At 33.9% G+C, this 19,821-nt stretch overlaps 1 protein-coding gene across 13 annotated transcripts in view; it reads right to left on the reverse strand.

Moving 5' to 3' along the window:
• Ptpn13 (protein tyrosine phosphatase non-receptor type 13) overlaps nucleotides 1–19,821 on the reverse strand; it is a 204,266-nt gene that overhangs the window by 32,353 nt on the left and 152,092 nt on the right. For 7 of the 13 annotated variants that reach the window (XM_046457591.2, XM_058583408.1, XM_058583409.1 and 4 more), the window contains 15 exons: nucleotides 18,859–18,948; nucleotides 18,426–18,533; nucleotides 18,124–18,255; nucleotides 12,481–12,947; nucleotides 11,371–11,517; nucleotides 10,185–10,278; nucleotides 9,602–9,687; nucleotides 8,498–8,660; nucleotides 6,695–6,909; nucleotides 6,494–6,592; nucleotides 4,719–5,083; nucleotides 3,673–3,856; nucleotides 2,148–2,306; nucleotides 1,097–1,268; nucleotides 792–1,002 (listed from right to left, as the gene is read on the reverse strand). In XM_046457591.2, coding sequence (XP_046313547.1) covers nucleotides 792–1,002; nucleotides 1,097–1,268; nucleotides 2,148–2,306; nucleotides 3,673–3,856; nucleotides 4,719–5,083; nucleotides 6,494–6,592; nucleotides 6,695–6,909; nucleotides 8,498–8,660; nucleotides 9,602–9,687; nucleotides 10,185–10,278; nucleotides 11,371–11,517; nucleotides 12,481–12,947; nucleotides 18,124–18,255; nucleotides 18,426–18,533; nucleotides 18,859–18,948 — 2,692 coding nt within the window. The remainder of the gene's footprint in view (nucleotides 1–791; nucleotides 1,003–1,096; nucleotides 1,269–2,147; nucleotides 2,307–3,672; nucleotides 3,857–4,718; nucleotides 5,084–6,493; nucleotides 6,593–6,694; nucleotides 6,910–8,497; nucleotides 8,661–9,601; nucleotides 9,688–10,184; nucleotides 10,279–11,370; nucleotides 11,518–12,480; nucleotides 12,948–18,123; nucleotides 18,256–18,425; nucleotides 18,534–18,858; nucleotides 18,949–19,821) is intronic. The other 6 variants (XM_046457594.2, XM_046457602.2, XM_046457596.2 and 3 more) reach the window with 3 other exon arrangements.

Below are 19,821 nucleotides of genomic sequence, written 5' to 3' on the forward strand. Positions count from 1 at the left end.
GGTAATTTGTTACAGAAGCAATAGGCAACTCATCCATATTTTTTTTTTCAATTTACTTCCATTCTAAGGTACAAGAATTGTTATTAGCACTTTTTAATATTGTGAAACTGTAATGAGGTACAGTGCATGTGGTAGCTTTATATCTCATCAGTAGCAGATGTAGTTCCAGAGCCAGACCTCATCCTAGCTCTAGGAATTGTCATGACTGGCCAAAACCAATCAATTTATTTTTATCCCTTTGCCTCAGTTCAGGGACTGACCTTAATTTAGGCCTAAGACAACCGGGGAATATTACCTGCTTTACCAGTGGTGACTGGTGAGATTTCAGTTTGAAGATTGTTCTAGATGGTGTGGTATACATGTGCGAGGTATAAAACCACTGTAGTCATTTGATTATCATAAAGGAATAACTGAAAATAGCAAAGAAATGGAACCAGAAGCCTGATCAAATTTCATCTGATGACCACCTAATCTTTAGCCTTTTAAAACCATGTAAGCCAATAAATTCTCTTTCTTATTTAAACAAAGTTGAGTTGTATTTTCTACTATTGGCAACTGAAAACATCCTGATATACGTGTCGATCACCTTATTAACTGGATACATGTATTCACTTATCCACTTAATGTTTTTAGAATCTCGTACTGGGAGGTCTATTCTAACTTTGTTTAGTCCTGCCAGTTTAGTCAGCGAATCACTAATTCAATATAATTTTTGTACAAGTATGTAAGTATCATCAAAAGCCTGAAATGAATGCACGCAGATAAACAGAGGTCATGAATTATTAGAGTACCTTGTTGCTTTCAGCACCACTGAAGGAAGTGACATGTCTAATGTTCTGTTAGCTTCTTCTAAGGTCATTCCTTGTGTGCTGATTCCATTCACATAATGGATGATATCCATTAGCTGGAGATTACCCTCAATGGCTGCAACTGACCTTGGATTAATATCACTAATATATATGACTTGATGAAGACTGTTGTGACCTCCAGACAAGGAAAAACCTTCAAAGAATAGAAATTGTTTTCTCAGTCATTAGAGTACTTATTCTTAAGCTAGCCAAGAAAATCATACTGCACAAAACTTGAATTTTCATACCTAACTCCTCTTTGCTGCATGTTAATGTAATGTCAGGTAGCAAATGAAGCAACACTGGCATTCTGGGTAATTCTAGAACTCGTCCCAGAACCAATCTGACAGTCTTGGGTGCAGCTCGGAGCATGTTCACTGCATCAGTGTGAGTCATGTTTGTAACATCTGTATCATTAACCTACAAAAATGAGAAAGAGGCAAGTTAGGATTACAATGTCAAGAACAGGGAAGCTAAATTGTCAAGAAAATACAATAATCTCTCTACATTTTTACATTTTAGTAAGAAATTTACAATAAGCCATGAACTCTAATTCCTTTATTATAGAAATCATAAGCATAATGGTCAAGCCATCATAAATAAAATAATAACGTAAAATGCCTTAAGAAATGCACCATTGCTTTGCTAACACAGAAAATTTATTCTCTTAATAATGTAAGAAACATTGTGTCTCTGAGACTTGAGATAGCTTATTTCATGCCTTGAGAATAAAGGGACTTTCAAATTAAAAAGGAAACTTGAAGCATTTACCAAGCACTTAACTATATAAAGGCCTTTACTTTTAAGTAGTGCAGAAGGAAAACATAAGCCAAACAGTAACACGGTATAATATTAATTCAAAGTTCTTCCATTTCTGTTCTTTGGTCACTGCTCTGGGTTGGATACTGTTTAAATTTGTCCCACAAAAGCTCATGTGTTGGAGCTTGGTCCTCAGTGTGACTGTGGGACCTTTAAGAGGTGGAGCCTCCTGGGAGATCAGTAGGTCTCTGGGGGCTTGCCCTTAGAAGGAACTGTGGCGTCCCAGCTTCTTTGGCTTCCTGTTTTGAAATGTGATTTCCTTTCCAAATGAGCTCCTACCATGGTGTCATGAGGTCCTCACCAGAGCTAAGCTGATACCATTGCCATGCCCTTAAATCTCCCAAACTATGAGCTGAATGAATTTTTTAAAAATAAAATTGGCTAGCCTTGGATGTTTCACTCTAGTAACAAAAAATGGACCAAGACAGTCACATTTGCACAAATTTGCACAAATCTTCCATTCCTCTTCAATGTCTTTACCTTTATGAGCCGGTCTCCAGGCTTTAGCCTTCCATCACTTTTAGCTGGATCCTGTATGACATCATGAACATAACAACCAATACTCTGATTGCCTTTGGTTACTGTAAAACCGAGGCTTCCTTTTTCTGATTTAATGAGGGTAATAAGGAGTTCTACTTCCTAGAGAAAGAAAACAATGATTCCTTTAGAGTTGGCTGTTTTGCCCTACAGACAAACAGAAAGATGACTATTATTACTCTTGATTAACAGAGGAGGGAACCAAATCTTGACCAAGTAAGGAAGCCAAGTCTTTCTAACTCTGGAAGGAATGCCCCTTCTCCTGAGCATTTGAGTATAAAAACAACATTACATGTTTATCCAGAGATAGCAGGAACAGAACTTACTATGCTTCCATTCTTGCATATTCAGGTTGAACAAGATTAACAATGACACAAGACTGGATATACTTCGATGATCAAAGAACATGTTTTTGGAGGAAAAAATTCTTCACATATTTCTAAACAATCAACATAGATGCTAAGTGTCTCCAAAGAAAGCTTTGTTTTTGTTTCTGGTAAAAAACATGAAGTCTCTGAATAGTCACACATCAAAACTTTGTTAAAATGTATAAATAAAAAAAATTGGATAAAAAGATTTCAACTGAAGATGGGCTGTTTATGTGGCTGATAAATAGTTTCTAAGGAAACTATTTGGCCTTTATTGTAAAAATGGTACTGAAGATGTAGGTGTTATATAACACATACCCATACACACACATATGCACCCATACTCACACATATACATGCAATTTATTTTTTAAAAAAATTATTTATTTTATTTATTCTAATTAGTCACACCCAATTTTAAGCAACCAAAACATATGGGAAGATTAACTTCAAAATATTTGTTGTTTTGGGGTGGTAAGATTATAGGTGATTTTAATGTTCTTTTTCTTTGTTTTATAATTTTCTAGAATAAGCATTTATTATTTAGATAATAAATACTGAAACAGGCTGACTTTCAGGCAACATGAAGGATATTTCACTTGAAAGTTTGGTTTCCATGCTTGATTTGTAGGTTTAGAAGTTATAAGGCTATTAATACAATGTAAACACTCCAGTTGGGCACACAAGAAAAAATGTGGAAGAGAAAAGAATAACATATGAACTTTAAAAATCTGATGTACAATGCAATGGAATTTGAGAAACAAATAAAAAATTTACTAAAGGGCTATTCTGTAGCAGTGTTTATACACTGGACTAGGTGTTTTTACATGGTATTTCATTTAATTCTCACTACAATCCTAGGTTGTGAGTAGCCTCTTTGTACAGTCAGTTACTATGGGAATCTGAAGAATTAAGTGATATGTCCACAGGTATGTGCCAAGTGGCAGTCAGTGATAGAGTCAGGATTTGTCTTTTCCCCTCATTTCTTAGCAGAATAACATATCAGATGCTATGCATTTATTAGACAAAGGCATGAAGCTAAAGGAAAACTGTGTACATCTACACCTTCATTGAGGAAAAATGCTGAGGAAGCATCTCACCAGTTCAAAGTCTTCAAAGTGGTTTTCCAAGTCATTTTTCAAAGTTGTCAAGTTTTCTTGTCTAGTTGGTTCAAAAGAGTGATGTATATGATATTTACCCATGGAATCAGAGGAAGCAGATTCTAATTGGGGTTGACAACTCTGAATAGTAGTCACATCCAGTGGGAGAGGGGAAGGAGGATTACTACAAAGACAAAGAAACAAGACTATTTTCAAATACATTTCAATGTTAATATAGTAAGTCTGTGCCACAACAGAAACTGCTTAACAAATATTCCTCTCTGACTTTGAGATCTTAGCTACTTTTTGTCTGATTTATTCTTTTGTCCCAGTTCTACTTTGAAACAGCTCTTTAAGCTGCATGAAGATAGTAAGACACAATCAAAAAATTATATATTTGATTTGCAACTGTTAATTCAAGGTTGAAGCTAATGTTATCAGAAGCCTCATGTGTATTTCAATCTAATAAGAAAAAACACAAGGAAAAAAGTATTGCTTCTGTGGTTATTTTGGATGACAGAATAGAAACAAAGAATACTAAAAACAAAGCTTGAATAATTATGTTTGGACCTGGATACACAAAAAGATACAACTAAACAGTAAAACATAGGAATAACTACTAGATGGATACATGTGGAGTTTCTTTTGTTCACTTCTATGTTTTCAATTATTTCTTCTTTCCCTGTTTTCCATGTCCTACCATTTGCAAACTCTTCTCCCCACTCACTTTCCTTTATAATTCTCCCTGATCTCCCACTGTATCAGTACCTAAATAAATCTCTTCTCTTTATGGTTAACATTGAGAAACAACTTTCTTAACTACTAGCAAATATGTTCAAGAGAGGCTCAGGTTGCATGGCTTGAGAACTTACTGGTTTCCTAACTAAAACTGTCAGTCCTAATAGCTAGACATCTAATGGAGTCATCAAATGCCTTACTATTGCATAGTTTACAGACACACTCCATTCTCAGAGAAATATGTGTAACTGCCACTGTCACTAACAACAACCAATTGCCTTGAGTGCTACATATCATATTGACTATACCTGTCCTCAAATTCTGGTTTTTGGGGTATTTTCTGAGGATGGTAAAACATGGTACAAAAGGTGTCTTCTTGACTCTTGGGTGCTTCATGTTGACTCTGTGCCTGTGACACTATATTGCTCAGAGTTTGATGCAAAGTTGAACTCCAGGTTGTATTTGGTATCTTTGCAGGAGCTTTCACTAAGTCCTCTTCTCCACTCCCACTGCTGTCACTGTAACTGTCTTTCCTGGATGGGGACTTGCATTGTTTCCTATTTTTGTCAGAAGTTTCATTATCATCTGAGCCAGTGCCTTGCTCCACATATGATGGCTGAGAAGGGTCTTTACTGCTATTTGGAAGCCCTTGTGCTGGAGAGTGCAATGGGGTCTGTAATGAACACATTTAAAGAGATCATAGGGTGACAAGTTATATTAACATCAGAAGTACATAAATGAAAAGGAACCTATTGAATAACAGCACTTTCTACTAAAATGGTCAATTTTCTGATAATAAAATTAATTTATGCTCTGTAAAGAAAAAAAAATATAAAACAACAACGGCTAATACTATATGATATGTTTTAAATCAGAATTAGAGTTATATATTGAACTTTGTATTCTACTTTCAAAATTTAGGTTCCTGCATAGTAGTCTGTAGATGGCTTTGATGTGTTTTAGCTTTCTCCTTTTACTGGATATAGAGTTGTTTTTAGGTTTTTACTATTAACAGATATCAAAGGAGAACTTCTTTGTACTTAACAAGAATTTCTACCTGGGTTTCTATTTTCTTATAATTTTTTTGCATTGTTAAGCATTAGATATCTTAAAGGACCTGTTAACTGTTCCCAAATTGCTTTTTGGAAAGATCTTATCTTATTGATGTTCTCATCAAGAAAGTTCTGTACAGTTCATCCTATCTGGTCTCAAATCAATGGTGTCTCTTAAAATGCTATTTCTAATGTATCTTACATAAATGTTACATTCCTATCTCTTCCTCACATTTTCCCTTTCCCCAGTATTAGAGTTAAAGCTACTGATCCAGATACTCCAGCCTTCCAGACCAAGGAGTCACCATTCACTGGTGTAAAATTATTTTAAGTAGACAGGCCAAAGGCAGATTTTCTTTTTCTTTCTTTTTTAATATTTATTTTTTAGTTATAGGTAGATACAATGTCTTTATTTCACTTTATGTGACGCTGAGGATCGAACCCAGTGCCTCATGCATGCTAGGTGAGTGCTCTACCTCTGAGCCATAGTCCCAACCTCAAGGCAGATTTTCTTATATTATATTAGTGTTCATCTGTTTGGACTCCTTCCTATCTGTCTGAAATTGATTTTGGATCCTTTAGTTATTCCTTGATGTAAGAAAGTAAAACTATCATATCTCTTTCTCTGATTTAAAGTGTTAAAAAAAGCTAAAAATGTTTATTCCCATTTTTATCCAAACTAACTGAGAATTAGAATGACTGCTGCTTGTTGGTTTGGTGAAGAAGGGACAAGGTTTTGGTAAGGTTTTATGTCTTTTCTATTTATGCTTAGAAAACAAATTTCTGAAATCCTAGTATTCTAGACTTTTACAATATAAAGAGAGAGGAGAAAAAGTGAATTAATTACTCTATATTAGAAAAACAGAACATACTCAAAGAAGTTGAGTGATATACACAAGATAGTACTGATAGCCAAAAAGTAGCAAGTATGAAACTCAGTGGAACAATCCATGAAGAAACTACTACAGCGGCATTGGCAAACTGCTAATTTAGTAGTCTACAAAAACATAAGTACTTTTCAGAGAACTTACTAAAAGAGCTGTATCAATTTCTGGTAGCACACCAGGCGGAGGTCTACAGAGAAGCAAGGACACTTCTGGAGCTGTGCCCCTGAGAGCAGATATGACTTCCTGAGGATACGTGAATGACAAACAAAGATACAGTTAAAGCAGCATTATAAAACCATCCATCTTGTCATTACAAATGCCACATTCCACATGTTGGGGGCTCACCTGCTGAGACAGTCCTTTCAAAGAGGCTCCATTCACTTTTAAGATAACATCTCCCACATCAATCTTTCCACTTTCTGCTGCTGGTTGTCCAGGGAAGAGCTTTTTAACCCTTACTATGCTGGCATTCATTTGCTCAGGTATAAGATTATCTTCTCGAGAAAAACTAAATCCCAGGCCTGAGCTATTTTTAAATAGTTTTACCTCAAATGTATTTTCTGGAGAAAAAAGACACACACACACAAAAAACAAATAAACAAACAAATATCTTTAAGCTGTGTATACATATGAACACACAAACATACAGACTTTAGGAGACATTTTAAAAGCCCATTTTTCCAATGATATTTACAGCTTTCTAAGCACTCAATGCATCCTTATACGAAGCTCAAATCCTATTTCACACTATCATTAAGAAAACTTAATGAACTAACTACACGAACTAAGCTGTTTTCTTATTTCTATCGAATTTTATGGACTTATGATGGTAACCTTGTTTTAACATAACCAAGTTTTGAAAGCAGCGTTCTGAAAATAAAACTATGTTTCAATCTCATGTTTTAAAAGACAGTGTAAGAGCTGGGAGTGATAGCATAAGGCTGTAATCCCACATATTCCTGAGGCTGAGGCAGGAGGAACACAAGTAGAGGCCAGCTTGGGCAATTCAGCAAGTCCTTGTCACAAAATAAAAAATAAAGAAGGGCTGGGGATGTATTTCTGTGGTAGAGCACCTCTGGGTTCAATCCCCAATAGCATAAAATAAAATACAGCATGATAATAGAAAATTTTTTAAAAGTGGGGGATATCCAGGCAAAGAGAATTACAAGTGATATTCAGGTGTCTAATGGAAGATATGGGAGGAATATGAAATAAATGCTAGCCAAGGATATGGAAAAGTAAGTTGACATTACATTATTTTGTGAAGTCTACTTTAATCCAGATAAATTGCAATGACATTCCCGTAAAATTCTTACTAGCAAAATAAATGAAAAGAATCAAAACCAGAAGAGAGAGAGAAGAAAAAGAAAAACCATAACATTTAAAGAATGATAGAAAAGAGCAGTGTGATAAAGTATGTATGTTAATTTTATTTTTATAATCAGGAAAAATAATAAAAGCTGGGCTATTTTTTGCTAACTTTCATGTAATCAAATAGAGATTTAAAATAAAAAAAAAAACAATGACTGTATATCATCACCATCATTTTTATAGCAAAGAGTAGTGAAGTCCTCTAAAAGGCAGATATTTGGAATCTCAGAATAAAGGCTACGCCAGTATAATTAGCCTTATGAGGAACTCACTACTACATCTTTTTTCATTTTAAAATTTTACTACCAATTAAGAGATATGCACATGGTTTGGAAAATTTTGTAAGAAAAACCAGTATTTGGTAACTTCTAGGTATATTTCTTGCCAAGGTTTCTATCATAAGTCCATAAAATTTAATAGAAATAAGAAAATCTAAGGGCCAAGGTTTCACATGGGTTTGAAGCCATTCTCAGCAATTATTTATACTTATTTTTTTCTTTACCAAATTTCATTTTAAATTTTACAACAACTTAAGACATAATTAAATGACTACAATCAGGCATAACTTCATTATTCAAAGACTTTCAGACTCAATGAACTACAAATGTTTCTGTTTTTTTTTTTTTTTAATTTATCATGGTGCAGCATCAGATTATTATTTATACTTGACCAGAATAAAGAGACTACGACATGCATTAAAATCCATCATAGAGCATTCATGTTTTAAATAAGATAGGAATAATTTCACAGGGACGTGATGGTTTCCCAAGGCCTGACCTTCAGTGACAAAGCTGTAGTCTTTGATATGAGTTGTTTTCTTTGCTGTTTTTTCTGGAGTTTGACCTTGGGCATCCTGATATGGAAGAGTGCACTGAGGGGTTACAGGGACATGTTCTTTGGATGCTGATGACTGTCCCTTTTCTAACAATAGATGAACCACCTGGACAAATGGAACAGAACACCTTAGTTAAGAAGAATGATAAAAAATAGATAAACTTTCAGGACTTTGTATAGTTGTAGTGTAAAATCATTTAAAGCCACTACTTTGCCCACCAAAATACAGAAGGGGGAAAAATAGAGGGACAAAAGGATTGAATGTTTAAAAATCAGTTTTTATTACTTTTTATGTAAAAAGATAAATGATTAGCCAGGAGCAGTGGCACACACCTGTAAACCCAATGGCTCAGGAGGCTGAGGCCGGAGGACTGCAAGTTCAAAGCTAAACTTAGCCAAAGTGAGGTGCTAAGCAACTCAGTAAGATCCTGTCTCTAAATAAAATACAAAATAGGCCTAGGGATGTGGCTCAGTGGTTGAGTGCCCCTGAGTTCAATCCTGGACATCCGCCCCACCCAAAAGAATAAATGATTAAAAAAAACTATTATAAAACATGTTCAAATTCTCTGATAATAGCATAAATAGGCTATAGAAAGTCTGGGTGTGGTTAAAAAAAAAAGTACCACCATTCTATAATATAACCATTATAAATACTTTGGTAAACTACCTGCCTCAAAACGAATTTGAACAAAATAAATTTAGCTTCTGAGCTGAAGAATAACTAGGAGTGATTATCACTAGAGATTAGAAAATGTTTATAAAACATTTTAAAAATGCAATTTCCATCCCTTCTCCTGTCAGGCCTCTTTGGTTAATATTAGCACTAAAAATGTAACATAGAAAGCCAGTTTTCTCAGTATGAAACTTCTTAATACTTGTTTCTCATTTTGGAAGACAGAGGAAGAAAAAAGAAAGAAACCCCCCCCCCAAACCCAGAATGGTGCCACAAATCAGGCTGTTTCTTAACTAACAAATTTAGATTGAGGTTATTCACACATTATGATACTCTTCGAAGGGATCATACCAGCTTGGTACACTATTCATTACCTGTCCTGTATTTCTCAGTGTTTCCACAGCTTGCTTATGGGTAGCTCCTTCCAGACTCATTCCATTGACAGCTAGCACACGATCACCTATTAATTAGGCAATTAATTGGGGGAAAAAAATCACAAAATAAAGGTTCTATATGTTAATTAACACCTAGAGGATGTATTTCTTAGTAATTTGAGGAGTTATATTTTAGAATAATATCTTTACGATCAATTTAAATTATAAGAAAAGATAAGCAGAACTACAAAAGTAGAAAGACTGGGGGGAAGGCCATAGTGAGTTCTTGGAAATGTGAATGTCAGTGTTTTTACAATCCCTTTTCCATTCTCTGGCAATGTGCTTGTAAGTAGCAGGTATGAAATATGAACTAAAGCACTACTTAGATATTTTCTGACACTAAGGAATAAGCTAGAATAAGAGTTACTGAAGTGGCATCAAAGAATTTCCTAATGATGTAGTTTTGTAATTGAGTATGTTTTTATTTCATATTATGAATTGAAAGATCTACATCAACTTTGGGATTTCTTATCTATTTGTTGTGATGCTCATCTACGTAATTCCGACTTATATACAAACATACCTTTGTGAATTCTACCATCAGACTCTGCTGCTCCCTTGGGAATAACAGCTTTCACATAAATGCCACCATGCCTGACATTGGTATTCACACCTCCCTAAATACAAAAAGACAAAATAACATTTGGTAATATGAAATATTTTGCACTCCTTTTCAAATCTGAGCCCTAGAAAAGGATTCAGTTCACCAGACAAAGCAGTAGGATTACTTCAGCACGTGCAATTATTTCAAAATCCAAGAATATTGTTAGCTAAGTTTTCCAAATACTGAAGTACTTTCTTTACAATTGAACTCTGTTCAATTTAGCAAGTAACCTAGATCTTGACTATGTGAGAAACTGTTCTTATGAGCATTATGAGCAAAGCAGAAAGCAAAATCCATCTATGCAAAATTAGAGTGAGAAAATAATTATCAGAAGAAACAGTACATGGGATAAAACATACTTAAGATTGCATATTCAAATCTGAAGGCAAATTCCATGAGTCAAGGGGAAAAAGTTTATTTTCATTTTTATTTTAAAAGGATTTGTTAGTTTTTTTTTTTAATGGTATAGATGAGATCTAGCGAATCAGTTTTCTGTCTCCTATAAATATTCAGTTTTTATCTCCCTTTACTTTAAAAAGATAATAAAGCTTTAAAGAAATTAAGAACAAGAGGGAAAATGTTACATATATTTTTCTATGTGGTATTTTATTTATTTTTTCCACCTTTTAAAATGTGCTAGAAAATAGGTTTTCTTTTTTGATCACAATGTATTTATAGTGCTTTTTCTGAATATTTAAAGTGATTTTCCTATATATTCTAAGATTGTTCTATTTTGTATATTTTTATGTAGGTATCCATAATCTTTAATTATTCATGATACAGTTAAAGATGTATCATCTCATTATTTTATTCCATGCTCATGAAGAAACTGTCAACTGTATACAAAGCATATGTATTAATTTTAAATTTGGCATGTCTTCAGATTAAGCAAGCATGAAATCGGGGGAGGAGGTGGGGAGTATTTGTTTAATTATTTTAAAAATACAGAAAAAAACAGGTAGCAAATTTTTAAAAAGTTTTAAGATATTCAACTTATAAATTTTGGAAATATTTGCCAAACATTCCACTTGAAGTAAAATAACTCAACTAATTATTTGGCATACAATAGGCTGTTGGAAATGAAGAAGAGAAAATATTTGAAAACCTTGTCAAACAGTACCGTGACACTTATTCCCAAGCTGTTATCATTTTTAGCCAGTTCAACCTCAAAGATATCTCCAGGTTTAGGAGGTGATGAAGAAAAAGTTTTAAAATTCATTTTGTTGGATGTATTCATTGAGGAGGAAGATTCCTTAATAAAGAAAAACAGACAACAAAAAAGGATTTCTTGTTAGAGTCAAAATGAATTACTACTGGAAGACAAATATGTATTTCCTGGAAAAAATTTTCAAAAGCAAAATATTAAGAAATAGAGTGTATGTAAATACATAATGGTGGGATGTATTTTAAGAGATTATCAATTCCATGCATTCATATTGAGGAAACTGATGCCCAGAGTTTAAAGTGCTTGCCTCAGGTCAAACAGAGGGAAACTTAGAACCCAGTTAGAACTTAGCTTCTATATAATCCTTATTTAATACTTTTTATATTCCCAAGTTTATAAAATATTTCCACTTTTTAAAAAAATCAATGTACACCAAGCAGTAGGTTTTCTTTTTTGATCTCTGTAATATATTTGCCTCTAAGATAAGTGGGCTTCATGTTCACTTTCCTTACATGTATAACTTCAATATAAACACAGGAACAATAGCTAAGCTATACATATAAGGATAAGGCATAACCCTCTTGTGAGAAGTACTGATTTTTTTCAGTGAATATAAAGCATAATGTTGTTCTCTAAAACTGCTTATGAATGTTAGCATTCCCTTCTAGGAATGAGCTATTTCATTGTTATTATTATCATACATTTAGAACTTCAGAAAAAGATTGTAACTAAAAATTCAACTGCCCATTATATGAACTATTCAGAAACAATTTGGGAGGTATTAAAGTTTTCTTATTAATATAAATGTTAAATATGCAAGAGACAAACAACTTGTAAAAAAGAATCAAACTTTAAGTTTAGTCAGTTAGTATTCAAAGCTTCTAATTTTTCTGAAAGTTAGCATCATATGCAGTAGCAGTTAGCAGCAGAAGGTATAAATTGTTCTTCCTTTCCAGAACTATTTATGCACCTTTTACTAGATTCTATTTCTCTGTAATATATTTGCTTTTGTTTTGCTAAATAAAATAAAAACAAAAAATTAAAATATGCCTTTTTGGTTGTTTGATGATCCTGACTGCTGGAATAAGTAGCCTCATCCATGTCTGAATCTCCACGGTCAGAGTAATCTGTCACATCAGAAATGCCTGGCTTTTTAGCTTTGCTTTGGTTACTGTCAGAGGAAGTCCTTTTTTTCGCAATGGCTTTGGTTATTACAGATGGAGTAGGGCTGACATGTTGTGATCCCTGCCAGATGCGGTCACCTAATTGGCTGGCAAAAAAGCCATTGACCTGGCTCTGAGACAAGCTGGCACTCTCAGTCCTGGAATCTTGAGAACTAAGGCTTCCTTCTCGAAGGCCCCCAGACAATCCAAAGGAAGTTTCTATGATGTGCCTCAGGGTACCAAGTGGCCAGTGGTGGTCCTCGGAAGAAGAATCTACAGCACTGTCTTGCATGTAGGAAGGTTTCTTCATGTAGTTTTTCATTCCATTGGCAAAATGCACAGGAGTAGAAGGCACTAAAACGTCAAGGTTCAAGAACAAAAATAACAAGTTAGTGATCTGCAAGTCAAGCCTGTGCTTATACACATACACAAGCTGCCTGAAGATTGTTAGGAGAATTATACAAAGATAACACATGCAAAACACTAGGCCTGGGAATCACTGAAGGGACCCAGAAAACAGTACATTCTTTTTCTTCCCTTCATTCCCTCCTTTGGTTTTTCTTATAACAATCTCTATTAATAATCCATACCTTTTTTGCATTAACTTCTCATCCCATTTCTATACTCTAAGACCCAATTCACATCCGTCTCCTCTGTGAAGAATTTTCTGATTTCAGAGATGATTGACAATTTCTTTGAGTCTCTAACATTCTTTGTCTATTTTTCTTTTTCATATACGTATTAAGCAAGCAATCTACTACTGAGCTATTTCTGCACCCATCATGGTCCTTGTTTATTCAATACTTATTTGTATACTTGTTTATATTTTATTTGTATACTTACATTTATATTTTATTTGTATATATTTGAATATTTATATTTTATTTGTATATATTTTATTTATATACTTGCACTACAAAAAAACTATCAAGGAAGGCAACTCTAAATTTCTTATATATAGCTCTTTTCAAAAGACACTTATAAAAGTTTTCTGAAGTAAGACATAATAGGAGACATGAGGAAAAGAATGAAAAATGTGAATTTATAAAAAATTTATATGGCAAGTGACACCAAGGAAAAATTAAAATAATGTGCAACTGTAGAGTAACTATTTGCAACAATGAAATATAGGTAGATTTAATATCCCGATGTACAAACAATAGCTACAATCCAATAAAATTTCTTTGGAACAGGGGTGTAAGACATGGACTAGAAATTTGAAGTAAGTATAAATAAGTAACAAATACATGAAAAAAAATTCCTTATTGCTCAGGGGCTATATGGTTTTCTACCTACTTCAATGACAAAAATGGAAAGAAATGTCTGATATTTCTAGTACCACTGGAGTTATAAAGATGACTGTCATATCTATCAGGATAGGCTATAGATTGTGAAACTTTTGGAGGGCATTTGGTAGCATGTCAAAACTTCAATGTATATACTTTTAAATTTAGTTCCAGGTATCTAAACTTCAAAAATGTATATATTTCCAATGTTATAAAAGTCTATTTGTTGGAGCAACATTTGTAACAGAATTATTGTTAGCCTGAACATGTTCATGGATGTCGAGAATATATTGCAGGATCAAGCTAAAGAACAATATGAGAATACAAAAAAATTGTATTTTTAGTTAAAAAAAGCATGTGTGTTGTTTTATTTATACATACATATATCTTACATACACATATAAGTCAAATATACAAGATACATACATACACACCAGATAGTTTTCTTAGGAAATGGGTTGAGAGGGTTTTTAGTTCTTATTTCATGGGTTTAGTATAAATTAGATTCATTTAATAAGCTACATGTACCCTGGGGCTGGGGTTGTGGCTCAGTGGTAGAGCACTTGCCTAGTATGAGTGGGGCACTGGGTTCAATCCTCAGCACTACATAAAAATAAATAAAATAAAGGTATCGTGTCCATCTAAAACTGAAAATACCTTTTTAAAACATAAGCTATATGTATCCTATTACTTAAAAGAAGTTAAAACAGAAGAAAAATTAAAAATTGCTTTGATTGAATGTGTCCCCCAAAGTTAATGTGTTGGAAACTTAACCCCAAATACAATAGTATTGGGAGGTATATCCTAACGGGAGGTGTTGAGGTCATGAATCTCCACCCTCATGAATGAAATAATGCTAATTTTAAAAAGGCTCAATGCAGTGATTTCAATCTCCTTCCCCATGCGCTACACTGCCTTTCTGCCTTTCAGCACTAGGCAACTAAACAAAAAGGTTCTAAGTAGATGCAATCCCTTGATCTTGATTTCTCAGCCTCCAGAACAGAAAGAAATGCCTCTGTTCTTTATAACTTACCCAGTCTTGGATGTTCTGTTAGAGCAGCACAAACTGGATTAATCAATACCTTCCTCTTTGCTGACCAGTTATTAACAGGGATAGTCTGGTGTACACACTGATAATTTTCTAGGTCATTTGACACTTGCCTCACTTCAAGTCATATTATAGAATAACTAAATATCACGATAAAATAGCATTTTAAAGAAACAATTTCATATACAAAATCAAAATAGATGGTCTTAAACATGGACAAGTGGATTAAAAAATTTTTGTCTATTCTCAATAGGACCCTGAAAGCTCAGGAAATAACGGCAAGAGTTAAGAAATGGGATGGCATCAAATTAAAAAGCTTCTGCACAGCAAAGGAAACAATTAAGAATGTGAAGAGGGAACCTACAGAGAGAAAATCTTTGTTAGCTACTCTTCTGATAGAGGATTAATATCCAGAATATATAAAGAACTCAAAAAAAAAAAAAAAAAAAAACCTTAAACACAAAACAAAACCCAATGAATAAGAATAGTCACAAAAGAAGAAATACAGATGGCCAACAAAGATATTTAAGAAAAAGTGTTCAACATCATTAACAAGTATAAATAAGTAATAAATACATGGAAAATGCAAATCAAAACTACCCTGAGATCCCATCTCATACCAGTCAGAATGGCAGCCATCAATAATAAAAACAATAATAAATGCTGGAGAGGATATGGAGAAAAAGGGACATTTTTACACTATTAGGTTGTAAATTAGTACAATCACTATGGAAATCAGTGTGGAAGTTCCTCAAAAGACTAGGCATGGAGCCACCATATGACACTGCTATATCACTTCTCGGTATTCATCCTGAAGAATTAAAGGCATCTTACTGCAGTGATACATGAATACCCATGTTTAGAGCAGCCCAATTCACAACAGCTGAACTAAGGAACCAGCCTAGGTGTCCAACAATAGATCAAGGGATAAAGAAAATACAGTATATACACACAATGGAATTTTAGTCAGCCATAAAGAAAAATGAAATTACATCATTTGCAGGAAAATGATGGTACTTGAGACCATTATGTTAAGCAAAATAAGCCAAACTCAGAGGTCCAGGGTTGTATGTTTCATCTCATATGTGGAAGCAAGGGAGGAAAAAGGAAAAAAAAAAGTGGTGGTGGGGAATCTCATTAAAATCAAAGGGATATTAGTAGAACAGAGGAAAGGGACAGGGGGAAGGAGGAGGAGAAGGAAAAGAGAAAGTACTAGGAAATGATACTGGCTAAATTATATTGTTAAATTGCATCAATAGAAAATTTGGAAGAGAAACAAAAACACACATAGAATCAAAACTCATAACTATGTGCTGTAACTCTTTAGAAAAGTGTAATTAATCTATCCTGATATTTCACTGCCTATTTGCAAACAGGACATGAGGCAATAAACAACAATAAAAGAATGTTAAAACACTCCCTGGCATGATCCTTTTCCAGGACAATCTCTTTTGACCTTCATGATAGTCCTGAGATAAGAGCAATATTTTGTTATCCTCACATTTATCAATCCATTAATTTACTTAAGACAGTCACTGAGTAGCAATTATTATATGTAAAGTGCTGCAATTGCTGTCCTATCATAAATACAAGTGTAGTTTCCCTCCTCCAATTTATGTCTAGTCAGCTGTTCAATACTTGTCTCTCCTGATAAAGTGTCATTTCCACACGGGTAGAGGTTTTGTGTCTTTTATGTTACATACAACAAATATTTGAACAAATGAATTAATTAAAAAAATCTACTTAAAACTACAATGCAATCCCTTTGATGGGGATCCAGGTGAAAATAAATTAATTCTGAATTCATGTTTCTGTTGCTAAGTTATGGTAAATAATGAAACCCAATGTTCAGCTTTTAAAAAAAAAGAGTTTTGGTCTTGACTGGTTGAAACTCAGAAGTATGCTATAGTTCTTTTTATTATTATTATTATTTTTAGTTGTAGGTGGACACAATATCTTTGTTTTATTTATTTGTTTTACTGTGGTGCTGAGGATCGAACCCAGTAAGGCAAGCACTCAACCACTAAGCTATAACCCCAGCCCAGTATGCTGTATTTCTAGCTATAACTGTCCTCCTTTGCCTAAGATGACAGTTTTAGTTAGTGTTCCAAGGGTCTTATGGGAGGAGTGATGTCTTCTATCTCCCATCCTTCTTTTGTGTTTGCTCACAGTAAACAATTACTTAACATGTTGTTTATATAGGTATATGTTCTATACATGTAACATGTAATATTTAATGAATAAGAGTCAAATGACTAATATACATAAAATTTAAAAAATTTTATCATACAATTATGAAATATTTATGTCTTCCACCTTTTATGTTGTCATAAGCATCAGAAGGTATGCCTGAAATTCATTATCTAAATTTGTTTTTCAGCTTATTTTTAGTTAATTCTTTAATATATTTGGGGATGAAAATACCAGCACTATATACATTTCACTATATTTGAAAATACTATTAATAGTGACAGCTGAAACACATTTAAGTGCTTAATGTGTAGCAGGAATGTACAGATTCTTTACATGCATTATGTCAGCTGATTTTGATAATCTATAAAATATGGTACCATTTGATCTCTGAGCATGGTTCAAGGGATTTGCTAAATTAAAATTGTCTCCACAATTTTAAGTGGTGGAGACAGAATCTGACCCTGGACTCTGTAGCCTCTTTATTGTCTACTGCACCGTCCTGCTCCACATGGGCTGTGTGCGCTTCTTCCACAAGCAATGTCCTCCTACTACCTGATCCTCTTAACAACTCTGTGCAAGGTAGACAAGGCAGGGAAGAGATTTAATTTACACAGCTAATAAGTAGCACATAGATAACTATTATAACAATTATATTCTAATATTATATAATATATAATATTATATAATTATATAACTATTATATAGCCATATTAATTACACAATGTTAAAGAGTTCTTTTTCTCATTGGACCTAAGAAGAGATGGAACATACAAAATAATCAGGATTTATTTAAGTGACATTGATTTTTGTGCATATATTACTAAAGGGGAATTAAACAAAATATCTTAGAACTGATGAATGAAAAAGTTACACTGATGCATAAAACTAAAACAATTAATGCAAGAAAGGAAATAAGCAGTTTAAATCCAATTTATTGGGCCAAAGTATTGAAGTGCTTGTGAAAAGCAAAACAGAACACCCAACTAAGAGACATTCACATTACCTTTGGGTATTTTTTCTTTTGGCTGAGAAATAACAAGTGTCACATCTTCTGGTGCATTTTGCAAAATTTCAACAGCAGCATGGTGGCTGACCCCCTCCAGACTCACACTATTCACAGATATCAAACGGTCTCCTATAAAAAGAGACAACCCAGTATTTTCAAGAACAAAGAAAAATTCTTCAAATCTTAGAAATGTCATCTCCTCTCCAGTATTTTCATTTTGCCTAAGTTCCACTTTTGCCCTCTGCAAATTCATGCCTGTTTTAATAAAGTACTTAAGAAATTATCAAAATGTGAAGTACCTGGCTTTAAGCATCCATCCAAGTCAGCTGGTCCTCCAGGAGTAATTGAACTGATAAACACACCTAGATCCAGTCTTCCCATCTTCTCCCCACCAATAATTTGAAATCCTGTAAAACAACACATTTCTAAAAAGATCTTCATTATACTGGTGTTCCCAATGACTAATAATTAAACTCCTTGAAATGCAGAAATGTGAAGACTGAGATCAAATGATTAACAGGTAACATGTATATTATAGAACCTCTGTTAAACTTGGTGGAAGTATCTTGCAGGCCCTTTGTCTAGGTAATTGGTAATTTGGTGGGAGGGGTGGGGGATGGTGGGTAAACAGCCAGTATCTTAATCATAACTGGGCAGGTGCCTCCATGCCAATGCTATACTTTAGACTTCTCTGAATTCTCATGGTCCTTCAAGAATCTCATAGTGACTTACCTAAGCCATACTTTGCATCTTTTTTCAAGTTCACCAACGTGATCTCCCTTTCCGGTGAAGATACAATGCTCCATCTTTTGTGTAGCACATCTATAGGGTATTTATAATTTTAAGAGAATATAAACATAACATGCTCAGGCATTAAAATTGCCAGTTTGTTCCAATTTAAGTGCTAATGAAGACTTAGTACATTGTTCAGTCCCTTTAAAAATATATTTTAAGGTTACTGGCATTGCTATCAAATATACGTATCCCCACCCGCCTTGCTCCCTGATATGGAACCTAGGGCCTTGTTCTTGCTAAACAAGCTAAACAACCACTGAGCCCCACCCCTAGCCCTATCATATTTTTATAGTGATTTATAGTTTAAAAAATAATTACACAACATTTTTCCCTCATAAACTATTTCTTTTGAAATGGAACAGCTCATTTACAAATGAGTAAATAAATATCAAGAGGATAAATGATTTGAATAAGTTTAATAAGAAAGCACAGAAAAGAGCTGAGCCTTCAACTTCAGTTTTCTATCTCTTTTTGTTACATCACAGTTGACTCTCTGAGTTTAGTAACACTTAATATACTAAAAACCTCCCTCTAGTTGGGTAAGATAGCATATGCAGACCTGTAATCCAAGCAACTTGGGAAACTGAGGCGGGTTAAAAATTCAAGGCCAGCCTCGGCAACTTACAGAAAGACCTGTCTCAAAACAGAAACCTCAGGGCCTGGGGTATAGCTTGGTGGTTCAGCACTTGCTATTTGCCTAATATGCAAGGCCCTGGTTTCAATCCCCAGTACCAAAACCACAACACACACACACACACACAAACACATACAACATTTCCTTCTAATTAATGGTTGACATTTTTTCATAATTAATAAAATACTATTAGTAAGTTCTTGAGCAAAACAGCACTAAGGAAGAAACTGAATCTTTTTTTTAAAAAAAATCCCACTATATGATTT

Source organism: Marmota monax, unplaced genomic scaffold (genome assembly GCF_021218885.2).
Source record: "Marmota monax isolate L192 unplaced genomic scaffold, Marmota_monax_Labrador192_F-V1.1 WCK01_AAM20220418_F8-fsc00128, whole genome shotgun sequence".
Taxonomy (NCBI): Eukaryota; Metazoa; Chordata; class Mammalia; order Rodentia; family Sciuridae; genus Marmota; species Marmota monax.